The sequence below is a fragment of the Clytia hemisphaerica genome, unplaced genomic scaffold, assembly GCF_902728285.1.
Source record: "Clytia hemisphaerica strain Z4C2 unplaced genomic scaffold, Clytia hemisphaerica genome assembly, whole genome shotgun sequence".
NCBI lineage: Eukaryota > Metazoa > Cnidaria > Hydrozoa > Leptothecata > Clytiidae > Clytia > Clytia hemisphaerica.
Window position 1 is genome coordinate 2,077,939 of NW_027103528.1, and position 21,621 is coordinate 2,099,559.

Consider the following 21,621-nt stretch of genomic DNA (forward strand, 5'->3'; position numbering starts at 1 on the left):
ACAGTCTTTTAGCTTTGGTGTGTTTAATTTCTTCACCGACTTGCGTTATTTGGGGTAAAGACTTGTGGAATTTGTGTGCAATTGATGTTCAACAAGAATCCGCCGAGGTGAGCAAGTTTTCATCTTTTTCTTATCCGCCTCATGTTTTTACTGTGAAAATGTTGAATATTTTGGAGACTAAGTGCTTAAACTCGAGTATTTCATTGGGTTGTTTATTTTGATTTCGTTCAAATTCAACCTCACTTTTAGTACCTACTTTTCTTTTGTTGCTTCAAGTGTGGTTTTGAAACAGGAAGTGTTAGAATGTTCAATATCAACTTTAAAACCAATTCGATCGCACTGAAACACGTGTTAAAGATGTAATTATAAGAACGGTCTTTTTAGCCAACTACCATATATGTTTTAGGGTTAAACCACTCAAAATTATTTCAGAAACTTTTTAGAGGAGTAAGAAAGAGAAAGCCAACCCCCATTTGACTCATTTATTTCACACTTGCCTTTCAATAAACATTTTATAGGTCTCGTGTATTGGCCTTCCTATCGACTATTCATTAACTGATGAACAATTATAATCAAACAAAAACAAAACATTAAAACATGTTTGAAATTTTGATTGATGATGATGATATTATTGGTTTTGTTTGTTGATTTAGGAGACGCAATATCTGTCACCTGTCTCTGCTACTTCAATTGCTTCAACACCTTATAAAAGCGCACAACGCGTGCTTCAGTATCATTCGCAAATATCGAAGAACAAATTGAGACTGAGAAAATGGCTGCATCAATGACGCAAATTTTGATTTCGCTCACTGTGACTTGTATAGCCTCAGTTGTCCATACGATGAGCTTGGACTCGCTTGTTTTACAGAGTGGTGCTACAACAAATGAAGATCAATTGAACACAAGACAGGACATGAGCAGTCAAAACCCCTTGTATTGGAGTCAGTATCTTACACCCAATGACAAAGGTTTGTAAATGTACCTCATTTTTTAACAATATGTTCCCTGCTCGTAAAAGACTGATTGGGCTCTTCCAGAAAAAAATTATACATGGGGGGTGGAGGATATTTTGTCCGGGGATAGCTAAAAATCATCAAAATTTGTCTTGTCCGGGGGGTAAATTTGCTCTGTCCGGGGGTAATTTGGGGTGTCCGGGGGCCAAAAGTCACCCTGTTCGGGGGGTAAATCACTAAAAATTGTTATATCCTCCAACCCCCCATGTACAAATTTTTTCTGGAAGAGCCCATTGTACGCAATTTTCTTCGTAAAGGAGGTTTGCCATTAACAGTGTGAATGAGTTACTTTCCTCCCTGAAAAGGGCTCTATATCCTGTGTCCAGGATGACCATCTCGTGAAAATAATGTTATTTTATCTAATTTCAGAATTATATTTACTGGTCCAAAAACGCGCAACACTAGCTGGCCAAAAAGCATGTCGACCTGTACTGACAGCTTTAAGCACCTTTACACACGAGAGAGGAATTCAAACACCTAAGACAGTGTTTACATCACGCTGCCAAGGTGGCTTAAAGAATCCAGAGAATTATCAATGTCAACCCAGCAAGATGGTCATTGAATGTTTTCACTTGCAAAACGCTCAAGGGAAATCAGACTTTCTTGGAGTGTATTCACATGAAGGTTGTCAAGAAAGATGTGTCTGTGGACGCAAAAGTTGTAAAAATAAACTAATCTACAACTTGATCTGTCCTAAAGGGTGAGTTGTTTTCTTTAAATTCCCTCCACCCGGTTCTTTCTAAGATCTTTCGAGATGAAAAATGCTTCCTTCAAAGCTGTTCCGAATTACAATACATCCAATAAATCGGTTCGAGCCATACAGACGATTATAATTTATGAGTACTTAATTAATCGATGTGAAAGTAAATAACAACTCGATAAAATTTCATGATGTTGATTTTGCAATGGAATATTAGTTCCTTTCCTTACAAGTTGGCCGTCCTCTGATGATACCATTTACACAGTGAAGTGAAAAGATCGAGTTACGTTTTCAAGTACTCGGAAGGCTCGTGTCATGAAATGTTTAACTTTTTACCGACACTTTGATTCACCGACCGTTTTGCGTGCGTATCACAATCGCATCCTTAGGGTACAACTTTGTACTCTACTGTTGTTTAAGTCAGCAACTGAAGCTAGTCAAGAGTATAAATTGACGTATAAGGCATGTGTTGAAGATACCTTTTGTCTTTAATTAGATCTTCAATGTTTGTCTAAAGCTGGGACTTGTGTGGCTCATGTATTCTTTAACCTTATACAAAATTCACTTTTCTCCTTTTTAGCTTTGAAGAGGATAAGAACACTTGTCAATGTAATTCTATGGTGGGTCAGTCCATCTTTTACAGAACGTTAGGTGTGATTGCTGATTGGGATAAAAGTAAGATGCAAATTCTACTCATGATAATGTACGGCTCAAATAGCAACAATAGTAGAAATTATCTTAATTTTGGCAAGATGGTGGTTTCTTGCTGAAAAGCTCCTATCTTTGGATTAAAGCTATTAAAACAGTCATTTTTAGCAGAAAAGAGTCAATTTATCCCTCATGTCTAGCATAAATCTTCTTCAATTTATAGACCTTCACAATATTTGTCGATCGAAGAGCAAAGACCACATTACAAGTATTGGACAAAGCTTCAAGTTGAATCTTGTTTAACCCCACAATATGAAGTCGTGCAGTGCAAACTTTTTTTTTTAATTTTATGTTAAGTCGATATTTATTTAGAAGCTTTTAGAACATTTGAAATATATTTATTACAGAATTTTTTTAAGTACAAAGAATCTATTTTCTTCCTCTTTCAAAAATAAGGCGTGTTAAAGTAATGGCAAAGCCATTCGCAAGTCTATTTTATATTGTATTGAAGCCCTAGTGGAATTTTTCCCAGTAGGGATAAAGATTCATATCGAAATCCTAATGGGGAAAGAAATTCGATTGTTCCAGGCTCAAAAAATCTAGTGAAGATGGTTTTGAAATGCAATTTTCACATCGAGTTTCCATCCCCCAAATTTGTAGGTTTTTTTCCGACCAGGGAACGAAATTTTCCAATGGATTAGGTGCTCCGTCAGGTCTGTGATATGTGTGATAAGCATCAAAATCGACCCCCTCGATACTAAATTGACTGTTTTTTTTTTTCTGGAAGAGCCCACAAAGAAAGATCTGTGTATAAAACTGATTGGATAGACTGACCTCGAATCCTAAGGGAAAAAGTTACTTAAGAAAAATCACTGTCCAAGAAATAAGCTCAAAGCCGAAGAAAATTTGCAAACGGGTTTTTTTGTCGAAAAGAGTTTACAGCCGATAGACTTTACCCGTTTCTTAGAAACTCTCACGCCGATTTTTTCCATATACCGCCAAAACGGCTGTAAAATCCATGCGTATAATATTTTCCCGCCTTTTACCATCACAGTAACGAACGATAACATATCGTCTAAACGTTTACAAGCATACTTATTTAGGCTCAAAATCTAAAAAGCTGAGAAAACTCATCAAAAAGTGAAAATGAAAATCAGTCAAAATTGCCGATGTTATGATATTGATGATATGACTAAGTATAAATTGAGGCTGAAAATGAAATTTTGCTAAATCTATCGAGCCTCGACCCGATTTCCCCGTATGCTTATAAGAAAAGAGTATACCCCTACAACTCAGGTTCAGCACGACGAAATGGTTAGAATTGAGTTATAGGTACCGATGAAAACTAGAATAGCTTTAGTTTAGACGGCCCGTTTTCGCCCTGCTGATAGACGATGCTATCGTCTGTTTAGAGGTCAGTAAACGCGGGAAATAGTTAGGGCGTCAGAGCTACTGTAAACATCTCCGCCACTGCTTACTCCACCCGAATTTATCACGCCTCTCCTAAACTATTCCCTTTTTTAGTGATCTTGTGTAGACGATAGGATAATCATCTACCCTGCTCTTTGAGAATTAAAGTGGCCATAAAGTTAGCTGTCTAAAGTCAATGCATTGCCCTCTTTTGACGTCAATGCAGTGTCTTCTTTCAACCTTTTTCAAGCAAAGGTTTTAGCTGCCAACTTTTTGCCTCCTTTCTGCCTTTACTCTAACAATTAAAATTGGCAGTGCAGAAAGTCGGCTATCTAAACTGGAGCTAAACCCTTGAGTTAAAGGTAAAAAAAAAATTTAGTTTTGTGAGCCTTCAAAATGATCGGCTTGTTAGTTATCTTTCCAGCGAGGTAATGGTACCATCTATATTTAAAACCATATAATAAGTCAAAGGTGAAATACATTCTGACGACTAAACCAAGAACTGGAATCAAGATATATTTCAGAATCAAAATTCAATACAGTAACCCGAAACTCCTGTTTCGTGTGCTTCTTTCTGTAAAAACACCATTGAAATAAAATATTATAATCATTAAAAACTTTTTTTCGAAAGAGTCTTTAAAGCAAATGATTCTCTTGCTAATTGTCCGAGCGTAAGTATCTCAGTTTCAATTTTAGAGCGCCATGCTATACACAAGATTTGAAATTCGGCAGCTAGATGACATTTTAACACCCCCTTCTCACAGACCCACTGGCCAAAATATTGTCCGCCCAGTGGAAAATTATACTCTATTTTTTGAGCCCAATAAAAATAATCAGAAAAGCAAATCATCGCTGCAAAATATTGTTCTATTTTTTCCATCCCCACTAAATGTTTTGGCAAGAAAACAAAGGAATTCAACCCCAACCATAAAAAAACATGTGAATATGGATATCGATCCCCCATCGAGTTTTGGTCCGTTATTTTTACCGCCCCACTGGCTCATCGGGTCTGTGAGAAGGGGGTGTATTCTAAAAATGTCCAATGAAGACCTTTAGTTCCCACGGTCAAGTCTGATTGTAGAGGGATAAATTCAAAAGAGCAAGAAGCAACCATTCAGCCATTTTAATTTCTCGCTATCAATTTTCATTTCATCTATAAAAAAACGCGAACTAATAAAGGACAGTATCATTTAAAAAATATGTATAATATATTCAATTGGAAACTTATATATAAAACTATTTCATTAATTAAGTCTACTTTAATGAGTCTTTGAGAGAGGAAAGTTTAATACCTCGAAATTTCTTCAACCCGTGAAAGTAATTACGATAAAGAAGAACCGATAACGCAAGCCTGTACGTCGTCACTCATGTGGGAGCCATCGCAATAAGGAGGTGTTTTGGTTTGTTTACATCCACAAAAGAAGACTTCACAAGTTTCTTCTGCTTTCATACGATGTGGCCGCATTCCCGAACCTTTGTGGCTTCCATCGCAAAATGGCTGAAACGAAAAAGAGTACTCTTTGAAATTTGAATAATGAGCGCTATGTCATAAGATGTTGATTTTTTGTTTGTTCAAATACTGTACTAGAGCGAGTAGGAGCGATGCCGTATTTTGGGCTCAAAAACCATCATTTAGAAATCGCAAAAAGATGACAGCATTCTCTTTACCTGTTTGTGGCTTAAACCACAAGTGCACCATGAGTAACGAGTTCCTTTGGTTAAGCTCTCACAGAAAGGTTCTTTTGATGCTACGATCACTTTCCCCGTGCTTGTGCTTCCATTTCGAATCTGATGACGAAAATAAAAATTTTAGAGTTGAGTAAAATTTGAAGAAGTATTTGATAATCGCCAGTTGGGCAGAATCACTCGAGTCACTCTGGTTGGTTTAGAGGGATGCAATTACCAAATTCTCTCAAATAAACGCCGCTGGGTCTTACAACAAGAAGTTTTAATAGCGCAATTAGTGATTCGTTGCACTTCTCTAAATCAATCAGATTCTCGCAATTTCGTACCATACTTTCTAAATAAAACTCATACCACTTATCACCATGAAAATGTTATAAAGGAATCCAATGGACTTTATCATGTACATTTTTATTGTCACTATCGGATGTTTTACTCTGTTTTAACACAACACAATGCATGGCATCACCTACTATTGCGTAAGGCAGTAAAAGTGCGGCTTAAGGTGTGTTCAGAAAATGAACTGAAATACCAATATGAGAATTGAAATCAGTCCTCCTCACAAAAACCTGTCTACCTCTTTACTTATTGATAAAGGTATAATCCTTTATCACAAGAAAGGAATTTAACCATACCTGACACCATTGTCTTCCGATAGAAAAAATGAAACTTCTGGAGAGAAATTTGGTTGACATTGTTGTTTGGCCTAGAAAAAGTCAGTTAAAACATTTTTATAATGTTGAAGCAGATACTGTTTACTCTGCTAAGCATGGATTGATTCTTGATTTTTGAAAAAAATAAAGATCTGTTTAAAACTACAAAGTTGTGTTATGTCGGTGTTTTTTACACTTTTGGCGTAAACCTGACACTTAATTTTCGTCAAAAACAGTTTTTATGGTCTGACGGAAAGAAAAATCAGCATTATTGGATGAAAAGTTCCACAAAGATGCAAAATCGGATTGTAAACATGTATTTTTTTCTATTCGAGCAGAGAGGGATAAGATATTCCAAAAATAAAGATTTTCTGTTTCTATCTATTATGAGACTCTGGCAATCATCTCCAAGGATATTATATTGTCCCTAATTCCAAATAAAAAACTTCCAAAGTTTGAGGAAAATGAAAAGGTTTTGAAGTTTCTATTAAAGAACATCGAAAAAATAAGGATTTTCTTCATCCTAAAAAGCTCTTTTTCAGAACTAAAATATTGCTGAGCGACTCATTATTAACAGCTCTCTCGTATTCTTGCATTCTATTGTTCAAAATCGCAAGCTTTACAGGATTAGACGTTCCATTTTCAAACCTTGCAAATGTAGGAATAAATGGAATAGGCAATCCTTAAGCGCTCCAACAGTCTTCAAACTGAGTTTTCTGCATGCAGTAATATTAAAGTGACCTAAAATCAAAACAGTCACTCACGATGACATTTATTATCAAGAAATAGAGCTCTATCAAACAAATGTCCAAAAATAGCAGTGCTAGGCTGTGCTAGGTTAGTGCTGGTCGAAGACTGGAATTCTAGAATCCCTGAGTGCTCCCAAAGTATTGAAAATACGATTTCTAAATAAAGAAGAGTTTACAGTTTTGGAAACTCTTATCCCGACAACAAAAGAAATTGGTCACCAGCCTATATATTTGCTAATGAAAAAGGCCTCAAGAATTTTTAAAACTGGAATAGATGATCCAAAACTGCTGATCCAAAAGTAGAATTTCATCTATAAAATTGCCTAAAAAGGCAGCAAAAACTACTACATCTTGACAAAAATAAGAAATAGAAACTAAAAAGACACAAAAAGTCGAATTCACGGATAAAATGAAAAATTAAACATAAAATTCTCAAAACCTTAGAAAAACTACCAAAATTTTGAAAAATTGGCAGTCTATAAAGCTATGAAAATAAAAATGTACTACCAAAATCAATTTTATTCTTATTTTGACGTTTGGAATTTCAGGGTCGGTCGGGCCCGTAAAACAACCAATCAAATTGGTCTCGCCTTATAGAAATTTGAAAATGGACCACCACGGTTAAAACAGGCATAGTGTTCTGGATCAACTGCCTGACCCCCCCCCTGGCCTGAGTTACATTTGAAGATTTATCCACAATTATCAACATCACTTAAATTTCCGACGTTCGAAGATAGTTTGGAATTGTTTTCCTTCCGTTCCTATGCAAACATATTTTTTACGCATGCGTAAGAAAAAATATTCTAGGTGGCCCCTAAGTTTGAGAAATTTGAAGAACAAGATTGGTGATGAATTTCCAAGAAATGGAAATTGTACTTTTGCGGGAAATTACAAAATCTAGGAAGGAAATTACAAGTTCGCGGGAAATTACAAATTAACGTAAGCAAAACCGTCAATCGAATTTCAATCAACCATGAGATTAACACAATAATTTAGAATTCAGCCCCCATTTTAGTTTGAATAATTGTAGGTGACCCCTAGCTGAGTAGGTGACCCCTGACCTGAAGCTATTTCTAGGTACCAGTTGTTGTTGAACCTTTTAGCCCCCCCCCCTTACGGCTAGGGGGTGAAGCTTGGTTTCTCAACAAAAAATCACACTTTAAAAAACATTTTATACTATTATTAAGGGGTAGAGTACGTACTACTCTAACAAATTACTGTAACTAAAAACCAAAGCAGGGAAGAAGTTCAACTAGTGTTGACTTTCACAAAAGAAATGTTCCACTTTCACTTTCCACCCACTATTCATAACATTACTATATTGGGTACAGTATATGGCCCCCAAAACGGAGACGGCCCCCAAAACGGAGGTTTTCATTAAAATGAAGATTCTGACTTGTAGATTTATCAAAATTAAACGATTTTTGTTTATTTTGAAAGAATGATGGTTATACTTAAAAATGAGCATGTTTTTGCTGGTTTGAGACGGATTCAAAATAACATATTTGCGTCTAAAGGAAATATTTTAACACCAAAATTAGATAAAAATTGCATATAACTCACTCTAGCTCCTTGGATATTGAAAATAAGTTATGAAAACGGGGTATAGGAAACTTTCTACACCTAATGCCGTTCAGAAAATGTAAATACATCTGTGACTTTAGAGGCTGGGTAAAAGATATAGTATCTTGAAGGTCAACCAGTTTTTTGGAGCCCTAGAATCAGCATTGACAAAACCGAAAATTCTAAATATGAGAAAAAGCAAAAAATCTTGGAATTCTATTCCTGTCACCTTGAGTTTATAGCTAAAATTTTTCGCTGAATCAGCAAAAACGGCAAATTCTGTCATTTTTTTGCAAAATATAGGAGAAAAATATCTTCAAAGCTTAATATTTTCAGTTTCAGTTAAGCTTTTTTTCTAAAATTTTCACAGCTTATTCCATACATGAATGGAACTATTTTCAAAAGAGATTTGTTTTCAAAAACTTGATTGAGACGTTGTTAAATCAAAATTGTCATTTTGAAAATTTCTAAATTTTCAGTTTGGACTTTGCAATATCGAAAATCCTGAAATATTTCATAAAAAACATAAATTTTACATCCATCGGGTCGTAAATTTAAGGGAAAACACAAATATGTTCATAGTTTTCCCCCCAATTACCACTGGGCTTAATAATTTGATTTTAGCTACACCTCCGTTTTGGGGGCCCCAAACCTGCATTTTGACAACCAGGGGTATACTGTAAAAATTTTATCAAATAAATTTATGCCCAAAACCCTCTAAATCATATTTCAAAACTATGGTCAAAATTTTGTATTCATATCTTAAAGATATCTCGAGAAATCGCTAAAATTTCAAACCTCCGTTTTGGGGGCCATTAGAAAAAAGCTACCTATCTTTAAGTGATTGAAAAATATTGTTGAAATTGAAAATTTTGAAAAAGAACTTCCAGGAAATAAAGTAGAGATGTTAAAGGTTTTCATGCAGCAAAAATTTTTGTAAAATCTCTTTTCCTCTAGATTTGAGAGAAATTTCAAATTTGATCGCCGTTTTGGGGGCCACATACTGTACCCCTTTTTGTAAATCTTAATGGATACCTTAAGGGAAGAAATTTTCGCGGAATTTAATTTCGCGAATTTGGGCGTAATTCGCGAAATTAAATTCCGCGAAACACACCAAAATTGTTAAATCGCGAAATTAAATTCCACGAAATTCGATTTTTTTTCTTCTTCTTTTATTTTGTTGTTTTTGACCAGGTATTACCTAAAAAGATGGACACAATTGATTTTTAAGCATTATAACGTGTATTTTTTATCAAATATAAACAAATATAAACAACTCCGTGATGCTTAAAAGTTAATCTAAGTTGATAAATTCTTCTCAATCGCGAAATTAAATTCCGTGAAACTTTTAAAATCGGGTCAATCGCGAAATTAAATTCCGCGAAATTTGCCATTTTGAAACTCTGATTCGCTAAATTAAATTCCGCGAAAATTTCTTCTCGCAAAAATTTCTTCCCTTAAGGTATTCACTGGTTTCACTGTTGAGGCCATAACATAGGCCATAGTATCAGTGTATACTAAACTATTCCACTTGTTAATTTCGCCTAGGTACTTGATACGGTGGACGAACTCACTAAATTTAATTTACAAATTACACGCTCGTATAACCACGGACAATTTTCGTGGGTTTTCTTTGGATTACGTCATATATCTTTGTGTCTTTAGCCTCACAGTTTTGATTTTTTCTTTGTTTTCTTATAAGCATATATACTTTATAAGATTCAAACCAATAAATCTTGATAGATACCTTTCGGTAATTAGTTCTTCAAAGTTAACAAGGGATGGCGCACAAAATGAGCATATTTATTTTTTATAAGCATATACTTTATAAGAATCAAATCAATAACTCTTGTTAGACGGTGATATACCTTTCGGTAATTAGTTCTTACAAAGTAAACAAAGGACGGTGCACAATATGAGCATATTTATTTTTCTTATAAGCATATACTTTATAAGAATCAATTCAATAACTCTTGGATAGACGGTGATATACCTTTCGGTAATTAGTTCTTACAAAGTAAACAAGGGATGGCGCACAATATGAGCATATTTATCTTTTATAAGCATATACCGGGTGCGCCACAAAAAAGTTTCTCTCTTTAAAACTAATTTTCTCGAAATCTAAAAATTTTAAAAGAATCATTCCTACTCCATTGGAAAGAAGAAGGATAGACTTAAATTTTGATGGGTCATTTAATGAATTCGGTACATTAGGTCGAAAGTTATGCTCAATTGAATAAAAAAGTTACTTTCGGAAAATGATCAAAAACGTTAAAAATCGACCTATCAAATTAAACAGAAGCATAATTACACGATGCACCGGTTTTTTCGCCTCAGTCATCAAAAATGATAATTAGCTGTCTAAACGACCTTTTGTTATATAAAGGAAGGTTGAATTACATTAAAAGGAAGAAAATTCGTCGAAAAAAGCCAAAAAATCTGGTAAAATTCATAAAAATACATCAAATATGGGTTTCAAGGTACATCCAGCCTTACATAGACTTTATCCAGTCTAGAACCAAAAATCTGTGGAAAATTTTGGTAAAAATAAATTAAAATGATTTTGATGAAGATTTAAAACCCTTTCGACCCATCAGTTTCAAAATTTATGTGTTTAATTCCTGAAAAATGCTCTTGATCACGTAAAGGCTAATGCGATTGCCAAATTTAAACTAAAAATTTGATAGGTCGATTTTTAACGTTTTCGGGCACTTTCTGAAAGTAACTTTTTTATTCAATCGAGCATAACTTTTGATCTAGAAAACCGAATTTGATAAATGACCCATCAAAATTTAAGTTTATCTTTCTTCTTTCCAATGGGATAGGCATGGTTCTTTTGAAAATTTAAGATTTCAAGCAAATCAGTTTCAAAGAGAGAAACTTTTTTGTGGCGCACCCGGTACTTTATAAGAGTTAATTTTTTTAGCAATTTTAAGCCTCGTTGTTCTTGTAAAATTGTTTCATCAAGTAAAGTAGATTTTAGATTAGCTTCAATCTCTACTTCTTTTTTTTCCCATGCAGTTCAAATTCTAGGCGAAATTTTCGACTTCAAGTCGTCTTGTCTTCATTGTTTTGATGCTAAAGACAGTGAAGTTTTTTATTATTCAGCATGACATAGTGATCAGGAAAAGGTCTTTTTGATACCTTGAGAGCTTTTAATTACAATGACCCAGACATATGCTAGTAAATAGTTAATGTTTACCAAATTATTCCCTCTCTAAGTAGACTGATGAACTTCTTTAATAAAAAAGCATTTAACACTACGGCAAGAATTTCAAGATGGCAGTTAAAGTGATAAAAAAGTGTAACATATAAACCAAATATAATAAGGTACTTCTTTTGAAAAATGAATACTGTATACTTCCTCACTGCTTTTTTGAAAATATTTTGTTATTATTTTTTTAACAGGGATGTGTAATAGCGGAGCTGGATAACGCACATTTGAAAAAGCCCTCTTCTATCTCTGTACCCTAACATTAAAATTTGATAATGAAATTTAATTTTTTTAATTACAAACTCGTGAAATTTGAATTTCCTCTTAGCCAATGATTCTGCTGCTGCATTTATCCTTCACGATTAAAAACTTTTAATTATCACGAGGGTTTGTAAAACATCGGTGGATGACAATTAAAAAAAAAGAAAAACATTGTTTTCATTAGTAAAGTTATGAGGAAGTTCTTCAGTAGCATTATTTATAGTACTTTTTCATTTGAAATACACCGCGGGGTACCTGACTTTCTAACTGGTATTGTCAATTGAAACATTATTTATCAAAATATTCACATCCAAAATTTTAAAGAAGAATCCTGAAAGCTTCTCAAATTCAGAACACACGCTGATAAAATTAGATTTCATTTACAAGGAAGCTTTTGGGGTATCTTTTGCAAATATTATTTTGATGAAAAGCGGGAACATTGTAGCAAAATATGTGCAAATGTACTGCATGAATATACTTTGTCTGCTTCATTTTTCTTATAAAAACAGAACACTCAAGGGGACAAAGATGGATTTCTATTATGAACAGTTTAGAATAGAAAAAACAAAGAAGCAACCCGCCAAAGAATTCTTGTCCTTCATCCAGCTTTGCTATTACATATCCCTGGTTATTATGTAATGTTTAAAAATCGCTACTTTGGTTCTCTCAGTCTTCTTTCGTAGGGTATTTTCGAATGCACCTAAATGATCAAGACATACAAAAAGTTTTAATGATGTCAGTGGTAATGGCACTTTCACTGTATATTTTTTTATGGCGTGAGATGCTAGGCAATTCGATCTGCCTAGCCAGGGTGCAGTATGCAGTGCTGACGAGTCCTAATAAGGACGAAATGCATATGCTGCTCTGCCACCCAAATCTCCTGAAAGAAGATAGTTGGACAGAAATTCTTTGAATTTCTTCACATATGGGTAAAGGCCACATTTTTGGTACACCTGTCCCTTCCGTTACGCTAAAAAAAATTTCATCCTCAAAATTGCTTAAAACCTATTTATTTGGATATCTATGATGATAATCAAGTATGTGCTCCTCTATATTACCTTTTTGCAGAACTGTAGGACCCTAGAAGTTGTTGTGGTTGATTTTTTTCTGATTTTCAACCAATAACTAAAAACTTGTTATTTCTACAAAAAGAAAACTTATAAGACTGTACTTACTCTTAAAATGTTTCTACAAAGTGTTTTAACCAATTCCTAATCGTTTTTCATGAATTTACATTTTCGGGTTGGAGGGGTAGCCTAATTTGCGTAACGGAAGGGACAACTTTCAAATTTTTAATTAACATCTTTACTAGGAAAAAACTTGTTTCAAAAGATAGTTTGAATTTTAATAGTCAAATATGATCTTTTAACCTAAAATGATAGAACTAACCAGAACTAACTATATAAACTTACAAATACTCCTAAAAACTGTAAATATTAGGTATAGAATAAGCGTAACGGAAGGGACAAATTTTCTGAAAATTTTTCAAAATTTGAAAATAGCTGTTTTGGGCCATCCAAGCCTCATCCCAAGTTTTAGATGATCCCTAAAATTTAGGTGACCCACTGTAGGTGACCCCTGAAACCGAAAATGTGACTTGCATTTCAGTTTTTCTTTAAAATTTTACATTGAGCATTCAAAAAAGAAGATGCGAAAACGCGTCCTATGGAGCCTAAAGGGTTAATGAGACCCCTGGTAAAATTTGTTATGGTCAAAACAACTTCGAATAACTCCTAATTGTCATTTTCAGGCATTTTGAGCAGTTTGGAGTCTTCAAAAAAAATCTTTTATTTAACCCTTTGAGCGCGCATTAGTTTTGAAAATGTTGAAAAATTTCAATGATTTTTTTTTGAAATTTGAAACTTCAAAATGGCGTAAAAGCTTGTAGCTTTTGATTCAGACACTCGTTTTGGTACCAACCATTGGAAAGGTAATTCTATACTCTTTCAAAAACATTTGGTTTCTTTCCCTTTAAATCAAGTCCTAGGGAGCTGAGACCCAAGCTTTGGGACTTGGTATTTTGGCTGTTTCAGGACGCGAAAACACGTCCTATGGAGCCTAAGGGTTAATGAGACCCCTGGTAAAGATTTTTTATGGTCAAAACAACTTCGAATAACTCCTAATTGTCATTTTCAGGTATTTTGAGCAGTTTGGAGTCTTCAAAAAAAAATCAAAAATTTTTTGGTTAACCCTTTGAGCGGGCAGTAGTTTTGAAAATTTTGAAAAATTTCAATGATTTTTTTTGAAATTTGAAATTTCAAAATGGCGTAAAAGCTTGTAGCTTTTGATTCCGACACTCGTTTTGGTACCAACCATTGGAAAGCAGTGGCGTGGTGGCAGGGGGGGCCAGGGGGGCCAGGGGGCCAGGCCCCCCCAGCGGAGCCCTTTTTAGAAGGGGCGCCCAAAAATAAGCGACGCCAAGAAGGATTTTTCAGGCGCCCATATCGAAAGATTGACAAATGAAAAAACAAAAATGGCGCCCCTTATCACCTCAAAAACTCAAAATTTTCTGGCTCGCTTCGCTCGCACACTCCCTTTTTTGTGTTCATAATGAGCGTATAGAGAGGGGCGCCAAAAACAAAAAATCTTTAAAAAGGGCGCCATATTTGCCACCCCAGATATATTTTCCCACCACGCCACTGCACTGTTGGAAATGTAATTCTATACTCTTTCCCTTTAAATCAAGTCCTAGGGAGATGGGACCCCAACTTTAGGACTTGGTATTTTGGCTGTTTTAGGACGCGGAAACGCGTCCTATGGAGTCTAAGGGTTAAGAGATAAAAAGAAGTTATTGTAGTGTAGCAAATGTGAGAACAGTCTACAATAGGTCTTTCAACAATGCAATAACTTCAGATATCTTGGCTTTGAAAAAAGAGACACTATATTGAACATCCAAGTCCCTGTAACACTCCCTTTTAAAAAAGGCGTAACGGAAGGGACATCCAAAACGGAAGGGACCTGAAGGGACATCAAATTTTCCAAGGAGATAACTCCCACCACATTGTTAATATAAAGTTTAAATGTACCTGCAAGTAAGAAGTCTAATGAGGGTAGTAGTCAACCAAAAGGAAAAGTTTTTAAGTCAAAGACTTGAGATGCTGTTCAATTTAATGTTTGCGTAACGGAAGGGAAAAAACCAAGGCACATTTCCAATGGGAAGGACTGTCAATGAAAAAACATGTCAAAAATAGAGGATAATGGTTTGCAAATTGAATTTGGAGTAATCCCAATGGTAACTTGTGAGAATTTAACATAAACTATAGCTATTTGACAAAGATTTTCTTGAAAATGAATTTGCGTAACGGAAGGGACAAGATCAGAGTCGCAAAACATGCTTTTTAGAAAAATGCAAAACCTGAGCAACAGTGAAAAAAGTATTTACTCAAAATATTGTGAAAACTCGCTCCTATCAATATTAGGTGGACTGAAAAAAAATTGAAAGTGAATATTTTTATCCCAGTTGAAGAAAAAACAATTTTGAATCTTTTTTTTTTTGCATTTTTCGTAGAAAAATGTGAAATTTAGACTTCTGCAGGGTCTGTAAGAGGAAAGACTGTCCTATTGCTGGCCAAACTCTAATTGTAAGGGCACTTTCTACCCCAGATCAATAATCAATTGGAAGTTTTGCAAGTTTAATGCTAGTTTTCAAGATATGAGCAGTAAAAGTCAAAAGTGTAACGGAAGGGACAGGTGTACCAAAAATGTGGCCTTTACCCATATATATTCTTTTTTGAGACCATGCAGTGTTGAGGCTTTCCTCCCTCTTGGCTCTCTTCAAAGCCTGACTCCAGAGGAGTCATTCACAGAATTCCTTAGGGAATTTCCCTTTGTCCACTTCTTCTTTCAGTCTGCGCCACAATTAGTTTTATGGCGTGAGATGCTAGGCAATTCGATCTGCCTAGCCAGGGTGCAGTATGCAGTGCTGACGAGTCCTAATAAGGACGAAATGCATATGCTGCTCTGTCACCCAAATCTCCTGAAAGAAGATAGTTGGACAGAAATTCTTTGAATTTCTTCACATTTTAAAAAACGGTAGCTTTTGTATCCTAAAAAACAATGCTTTTTGTATGTGACTCAAACAATGTTTGGTTGCCACATGGTATTTTTCAGTCTTTGCTGGGTCACAGTGAAAAGTTACTTTACTTCAGTTTGTATATTTGAAATAATCATTTTAATCGTTTTCTCTGCTGATTTATTAGATATATATATATATATTACTAGTTAGGATAACATTATAAACGGCGAAGACATGACGTAATGACTCCGTACATACTTTAATGGGATAAATTTTCGCGGGGATTAAATTTCGCGGTTGAGCTCATCCACGAAATTTTAAGATTTCACGGGGATTAATTTTCGCGGATGAGGGATTTCCTGATTTTTCGCGGGGATTTAATTTCGCGGATTGGGGTACAAATTAAAATTTTTGAAAAGGCTTAAAACATTGAAATAAAATTTTTCCAGGAAAATTAAGAATTTTTTTTTCAAGTAATAAGAGATGTATTACAACTATCAAAAGTTGAATTTGAACTTCCATGGTGCGGAGCTAAATTTTCACAGCCTATTTGGGAAAAAAAGCGGAAGAGAAATTCGGGATAAGAAAATTAAATTGAAAATGAATTCTTTTGTTTTCCGTTTTCCCTCCTTTTCTTACATATCCTTTTAAATGTTTAATTTCAAGCCAGTTGGATTACCCTCTTGCATTGAAAAGTTAACAATAGGCGATCACTTAAAATAAAAATTTTTCCAATACCTCTTCCAAGTTTGTAAATTTGTGAAGAAAATTTTGAGAAAAACGATTTTTTGCTAACAAGCATATCGAGGATTTGACCTTTTTCGAGGGTTGCATGCCCTCATGTAGAAAAAAAAAAAAAAACGATAAGAATAGAAATTTCGCGGATTCCAGTGGATTGCAAAAAAAATTCAAATTTTTCGTGGAAACTAATTTTTGCGGATGGGCCTGTTTCAAATTTCCAATGGGACTTATTTTCGCGGATGACACCCAAATCCGCGAAATCCGCGAAATCCGCGAAAATTAATCCCCGCGAAAATTTATCCCATTAAAGTACATAATTGCTACTTTGGACTGAATTGGACTTTGTAACAGTGTAACCTAAATATGTTTGCATGTGTACTTTTAGGCTTAGCATGCAGACGCTAATTAGTTCAAGAAACACTTAAAAATTAAATGAATGTGTTTTTGTGTAGTGTATTATGTGTCAACTATATAAGCATTGTATTGTTGGAAAAGAAAAGAGAAAAGAGGTAGTCTAGCCTAGCCTTATTGTCAGCTGTCCAGACAGGGTTGGAAAGTTTTTTGCAACCTTCTCTGACTTCTTTCTGGCTTATACAGGGGGGGTGAAGCAGTTAGTACGTAAGACATCATGCCGGTTAGTACCGTGGTGGTGTGCCATATGAATTGGATAAAATCACTTAGTACTCAGATGTACTAACTGCAAAAACGGGTGGTCCCCTGCTAAAAATTTGCCAAATTTTGGTACTAACTCTGTAAAAAATAGGATTTTGTGAGAAAATTAAAAAAAAAAGACCGTATTTTACCAAAAAAATTTTTTGGGAAGTAAAGTAGATTATTTTTTCAAATTTTCGAAATTTCTTTTTAAAATCTTAAAAACAATTTGCTGGTTGCAATAGAAATTTGATTTTCTAAAATGTTGTTTTTTCCTATTGAAAGCTATGGAAAATTGAATCATTGCGCCCGTCAAGGGCGCCTTAATGAGGAGTACCTAGGGAAAATCTCACGATTCAGTTTTCCGGCTCGATTATTCATGTTTGTTCTCGATCATTCATTGCATCAGGGACATGCCTTTTTGCATCGTGTAAAGACTTTATTTGCTCTAGTTTTCGTTGATTTTTATGAACTATTTTTTACCAAAAGTGAGACTTATTTTTTGCTTTGTTTTGGTTTGTTGTTTTATGATTCCATGATGATGCGATGGTTGATTGCAATAAAAAACATATTTTCCTTTTGGGCTTGGAGAAAGTTATGGATGGATTATTGGATGAAGTATCCTAACGTATACATTTCCTATGTAAATGTAATGAAGAAGAAGAGAGAAGTAATTTTCACCAAATTATGGCGGCTTTCACTGCAATTCGATTGAAGACGATAATGTGATGAACAATATTCGATGAACTTTTAGATCGTATACTGGAATTTCATTAAGTAAGATGAAAGTATCTTCCAACAAATTATGGACAAAAATCCAGACGGTGCGATTATCGATTTGCAATTGATGCATTGGAGTTTTTTCACCACTGTCTGGACAAAAATCAGTGGACCACTGCTACGATTTGATATTTAAGACGATGATGCGATGGATGATTTGAACTTTTAGATCATTTATTATCATAAAGTGTTACTGGGATTTGATTAAGTAAGACCAAAGTATTTTTCAACAAATTATGGACAAAAATCCAGACGTTGCGATTATTAATTATTGTGATTGCGATTGATTGATGCATGGGTTGGGCGGCAATCGAAAATATGTTCCGTTCGCGTCAAAAATCTTCTTAAAATTGAGTCGGTCGATCGGTAGTAAATTTAGTCCGTTTTTTTGGAAAATGGTTTCAAAGTATAGTTTTTAATATTTATTCGTTCGCTTGATGAAAAATTCCGACAATTTTCTGACTCGTCTGACTAGGAATTTTTGTCTGCCAATTTGGTCAGTCGGCTGACGCGAACGGAACATATTTTTGATTGTCGCCTTGGAGTTTTTCACCAAATTGCGATTTGATATTGAAGACGATGGATGATTTGATGAACTTTTGGATCATTTATTATGATAAAGTGTCACTGGAATTTGATTAAGTAAGACCAAAGTATTTTTCAACAAATTATGGACAAAATCCAGTTCTTGTGGTTATTAATTGCGATTGCGATTGATGCATGGGTTTGAGTTTTTCACCACTGCGATTTGCTATTGAAGACAATGGGTGGTTTGATGAACTTTTAGATAATTTATTATGATAAAGTGTTACTGGAATTTGATTTAAGTAAGACCAAAGTATTTTTCAACAAATTATGGACAAAAATCCAGATGGTGCGATTATTGATTATTATTGATAAATAATCAATTATGATTAAATATCGATTGCAGTCGATCACTATAAATTTAAGTACATTACATTTTTGTTGTTCTGTTGTTGTATATTGATTTTAGGTGTTCTACACTTGGAAGCTGCTAAATTTATTTTTTCCTGTACAAGGACCATAAAGGAGTGGCAAAGAAAACTTCTTGTGTGATTTTTAAGAAAACTATATATTGTTTTGTTTTTACACATTTTCCTTGCAGTTCTTATAAATAAAACTTAAAAAAGCAAATTTTATTGCAACTTTCTGACTCATTTAACATGTCATTGAAATGGTTTACAGAAACTGTAATTATTTGGGCCTCCTGCTTTTTGTTTCCTTGGTTCTCACTAACCGACGTCAGTTTCCCAGAAAAACATTGCAACGGGCGCATCATGGCCTTGGCTATTAGCTAGTTTTTAAGATATTAAATTTTATTTTCTTTGATTTTATTGAATAGACCTTTTTTCAAAGAGGCCACCCTGTTGAATAATTATGTAGTCCAGCAGAAAAACAATGATAAAACCATGCATAATTATTACAATATGCATGATACAGTAATTATGCATGGCTCTATCATTGTTTTTATGGCTGGACTACATAATTATTCAAAAGGACATCCTCTTTGAAAAAATGTCTATTTATGAAGGTCGAAAGCCTTTTTCAAGGCTAAATTCATTAGTACTAACTGTACTAAGTGTACCAAGGTGGTGGTGTTACTAACTTCTTCCGAGAAAGCAGTTAGTAGGCATGATGTCTTGTACTAACTGCTTCACCCCCCCCCCTGGCTTATAGATAAATCATTGACAGAATTACGTAGTTTGGAGACTATGAAATTTACCCCATACTACTTATAAAAGTAGTCTCAAATGAAGGCTGAATGTACAAAAATTTACTTACTGTTCAGTTATGTCAGTGTTCAGTTTAGCTAGTTCTTAGCCTGTTAGGGTCTCACTACGCTCTAGCTGTCTGATCCCCAATTTTTTCACCGAGATTTCTCAGAGTACGGACGGAAAAGTAACCACTTTCGATTATGATAATTGTGACGTAATGGAATTCAAAATGGATAACCCATGGTAGTCATTGTGATAAATCAGGGCAGTCAGGGTTAGGATGAATTTTTTACGACAGAAAAAGTATCAAAATTTACACGTTTTTGATTGACATGACGCATGTCATGATCCCGGTCATGATAAAATCACTTCTTTTGGTGAGTCACTAATCTCCGTCCACTAAAAACGACGCGTCATTCATACGTCATTCATTCGTGATAAAGAAGGAGCCACGGGTTTACAACTTACTCATTGATTGGAGCGTCGATTTATTACGGATCGATTACTCGCGGAAGATGGATCAAGTTGAAACGCCTATAATGGCGGCCAGCGTACCTCCTTTCTGACTTTCTGACTTTCTGACAAGACATTTTTGAGATGGTCAAACTTAATTGCCTCATGATTTGGATAGGTAAGAAAAAATTAGGTTGACTTCTGTTATAATCTTTTCACTAGTACCGTTTTTTCTCATACCAACCGAGAAACCTGGCGATGAAAAACAGTTTGTTGAATCCTAACTTTTTTGATGATGAATTTGCTTTTTTTATCGTGTCGAGTGTTTTTGTCGATGGATACAGCAAATTGTTTTGATTGCCAGGACTAAGGTAGAGCAGATTCCTGTGTTCATATCATAATTTTTTGAGAAAAAATAATTCAAAATTGAATATAATAGCAAAGAAAGCATAAAAGAGAGACAAACCTCTCCAGCCAGCAAAGAAAGGTTACCACCATACGTTTCCCCCTAGCTATATCAATTATGTGGAAAAGTAGTTCAATTTTACAGTAGTCTAGACTGATTTTTGAAAACATGAGCCAACATTTATTTTTGTTATTCTTTGATGTATTATTTTGCATTACAGATATAAGATTCCCAACTGCAAGAATCTTGACACTTTTCCAGATTCTTTCCGCCATTTTTTCCCCTGGAATAACAAGCGTGAGATTGGGAAGGGTTTGTTTCTAAAGGTCTGACAAATCTTGTGTCTACAATCTGAATATTTTCCAGGGGGTGAATTTTTTTTGTTTTTCTTCTATTTCTTCATGCAGTTTATCAATATGCCTTCTTCTTACCTGTCTTTAAAAATATAAATAAAAGTAATCACGGAAAAGGACGCAAAAAAAAAGACATATGTGTGAGAACAGAGTAATCAAACTCGTTAGAAAAAGTACAATTAGAAGTCATAAAAAATTAACCTGAATAAATGCAATCGAAATCCCAGAGAACTTCATAATTCCCCAAACAACATTACATTACTATGTCAAACTCCCATTACATAAATTTTACAATTACGTCAGAGTAGACTACGCTCGCCACCGAAGAGGTTTATTTGGAAAGGGTAATTACATTTTATTGTTCGCTTCTTTTTTAAAGATTGGCCGGGTTGGAAAAGTATGAATTTCTTTGTACATATTTTACCTACCCCAAATATTTAGGAGGCTGAGTTTTAAACAAATGGTCAAGTTGAAACGAACGATAAATGTATCAAGGTCTGTTTTATTTACCCCCTGGTGACTTAACAAAAGAGACTTAACTCGATGTTACAATCCAATTATTGAAAGTTTGTCTCAGCCTTTTTATAATGAG

At 34.6% G+C, this 21,621-nt stretch overlaps 2 protein-coding genes across 2 annotated transcripts; one reads left to right on the top strand and one right to left on the bottom strand.

Annotated features, from left to right (window-relative positions):
* Positions 1–708: 708 nt before the first annotated feature.
* On the top strand, positions 709–2,779 carry LOC136799521 (uncharacterized). The gene is made up of 4 exons (XM_067056235.1): positions 709–968; positions 1,383–1,713; positions 2,294–2,388; positions 2,585–2,779. The coding sequence occupies exons 1-4, from the start codon at positions 773–775 to the stop codon at positions 2,662–2,664; spliced, it is 702 nt and encodes a 233-aa protein (XP_066912336.1). The 5' UTR covers positions 709–772; the 3' UTR covers positions 2,665–2,779.
* Positions 2,780–5,008: 2,229 nt separating this feature from the next.
* LOC136799522 (CDGSH iron-sulfur domain-containing protein 3, mitochondrial-like) lies at positions 5,009–19,973 on the bottom strand. Its single transcript, XM_067056236.1, has 4 exons — positions 19,885–19,973; positions 6,090–6,160; positions 5,440–5,559; positions 5,009–5,269 (listed from the first exon to the last, which is right to left on the bottom strand). Exons 2-4 carry the CDS (start codon positions 6,147–6,149, stop codon positions 5,093–5,095), a joined length of 357 nt encoding a protein of 118 aa, XP_066912337.1. The 5' UTR covers positions 6,150–6,160; positions 19,885–19,973; the 3' UTR covers positions 5,009–5,092.
* Between the last annotated feature and the right edge of the window lie 1,648 nt (positions 19,974–21,621).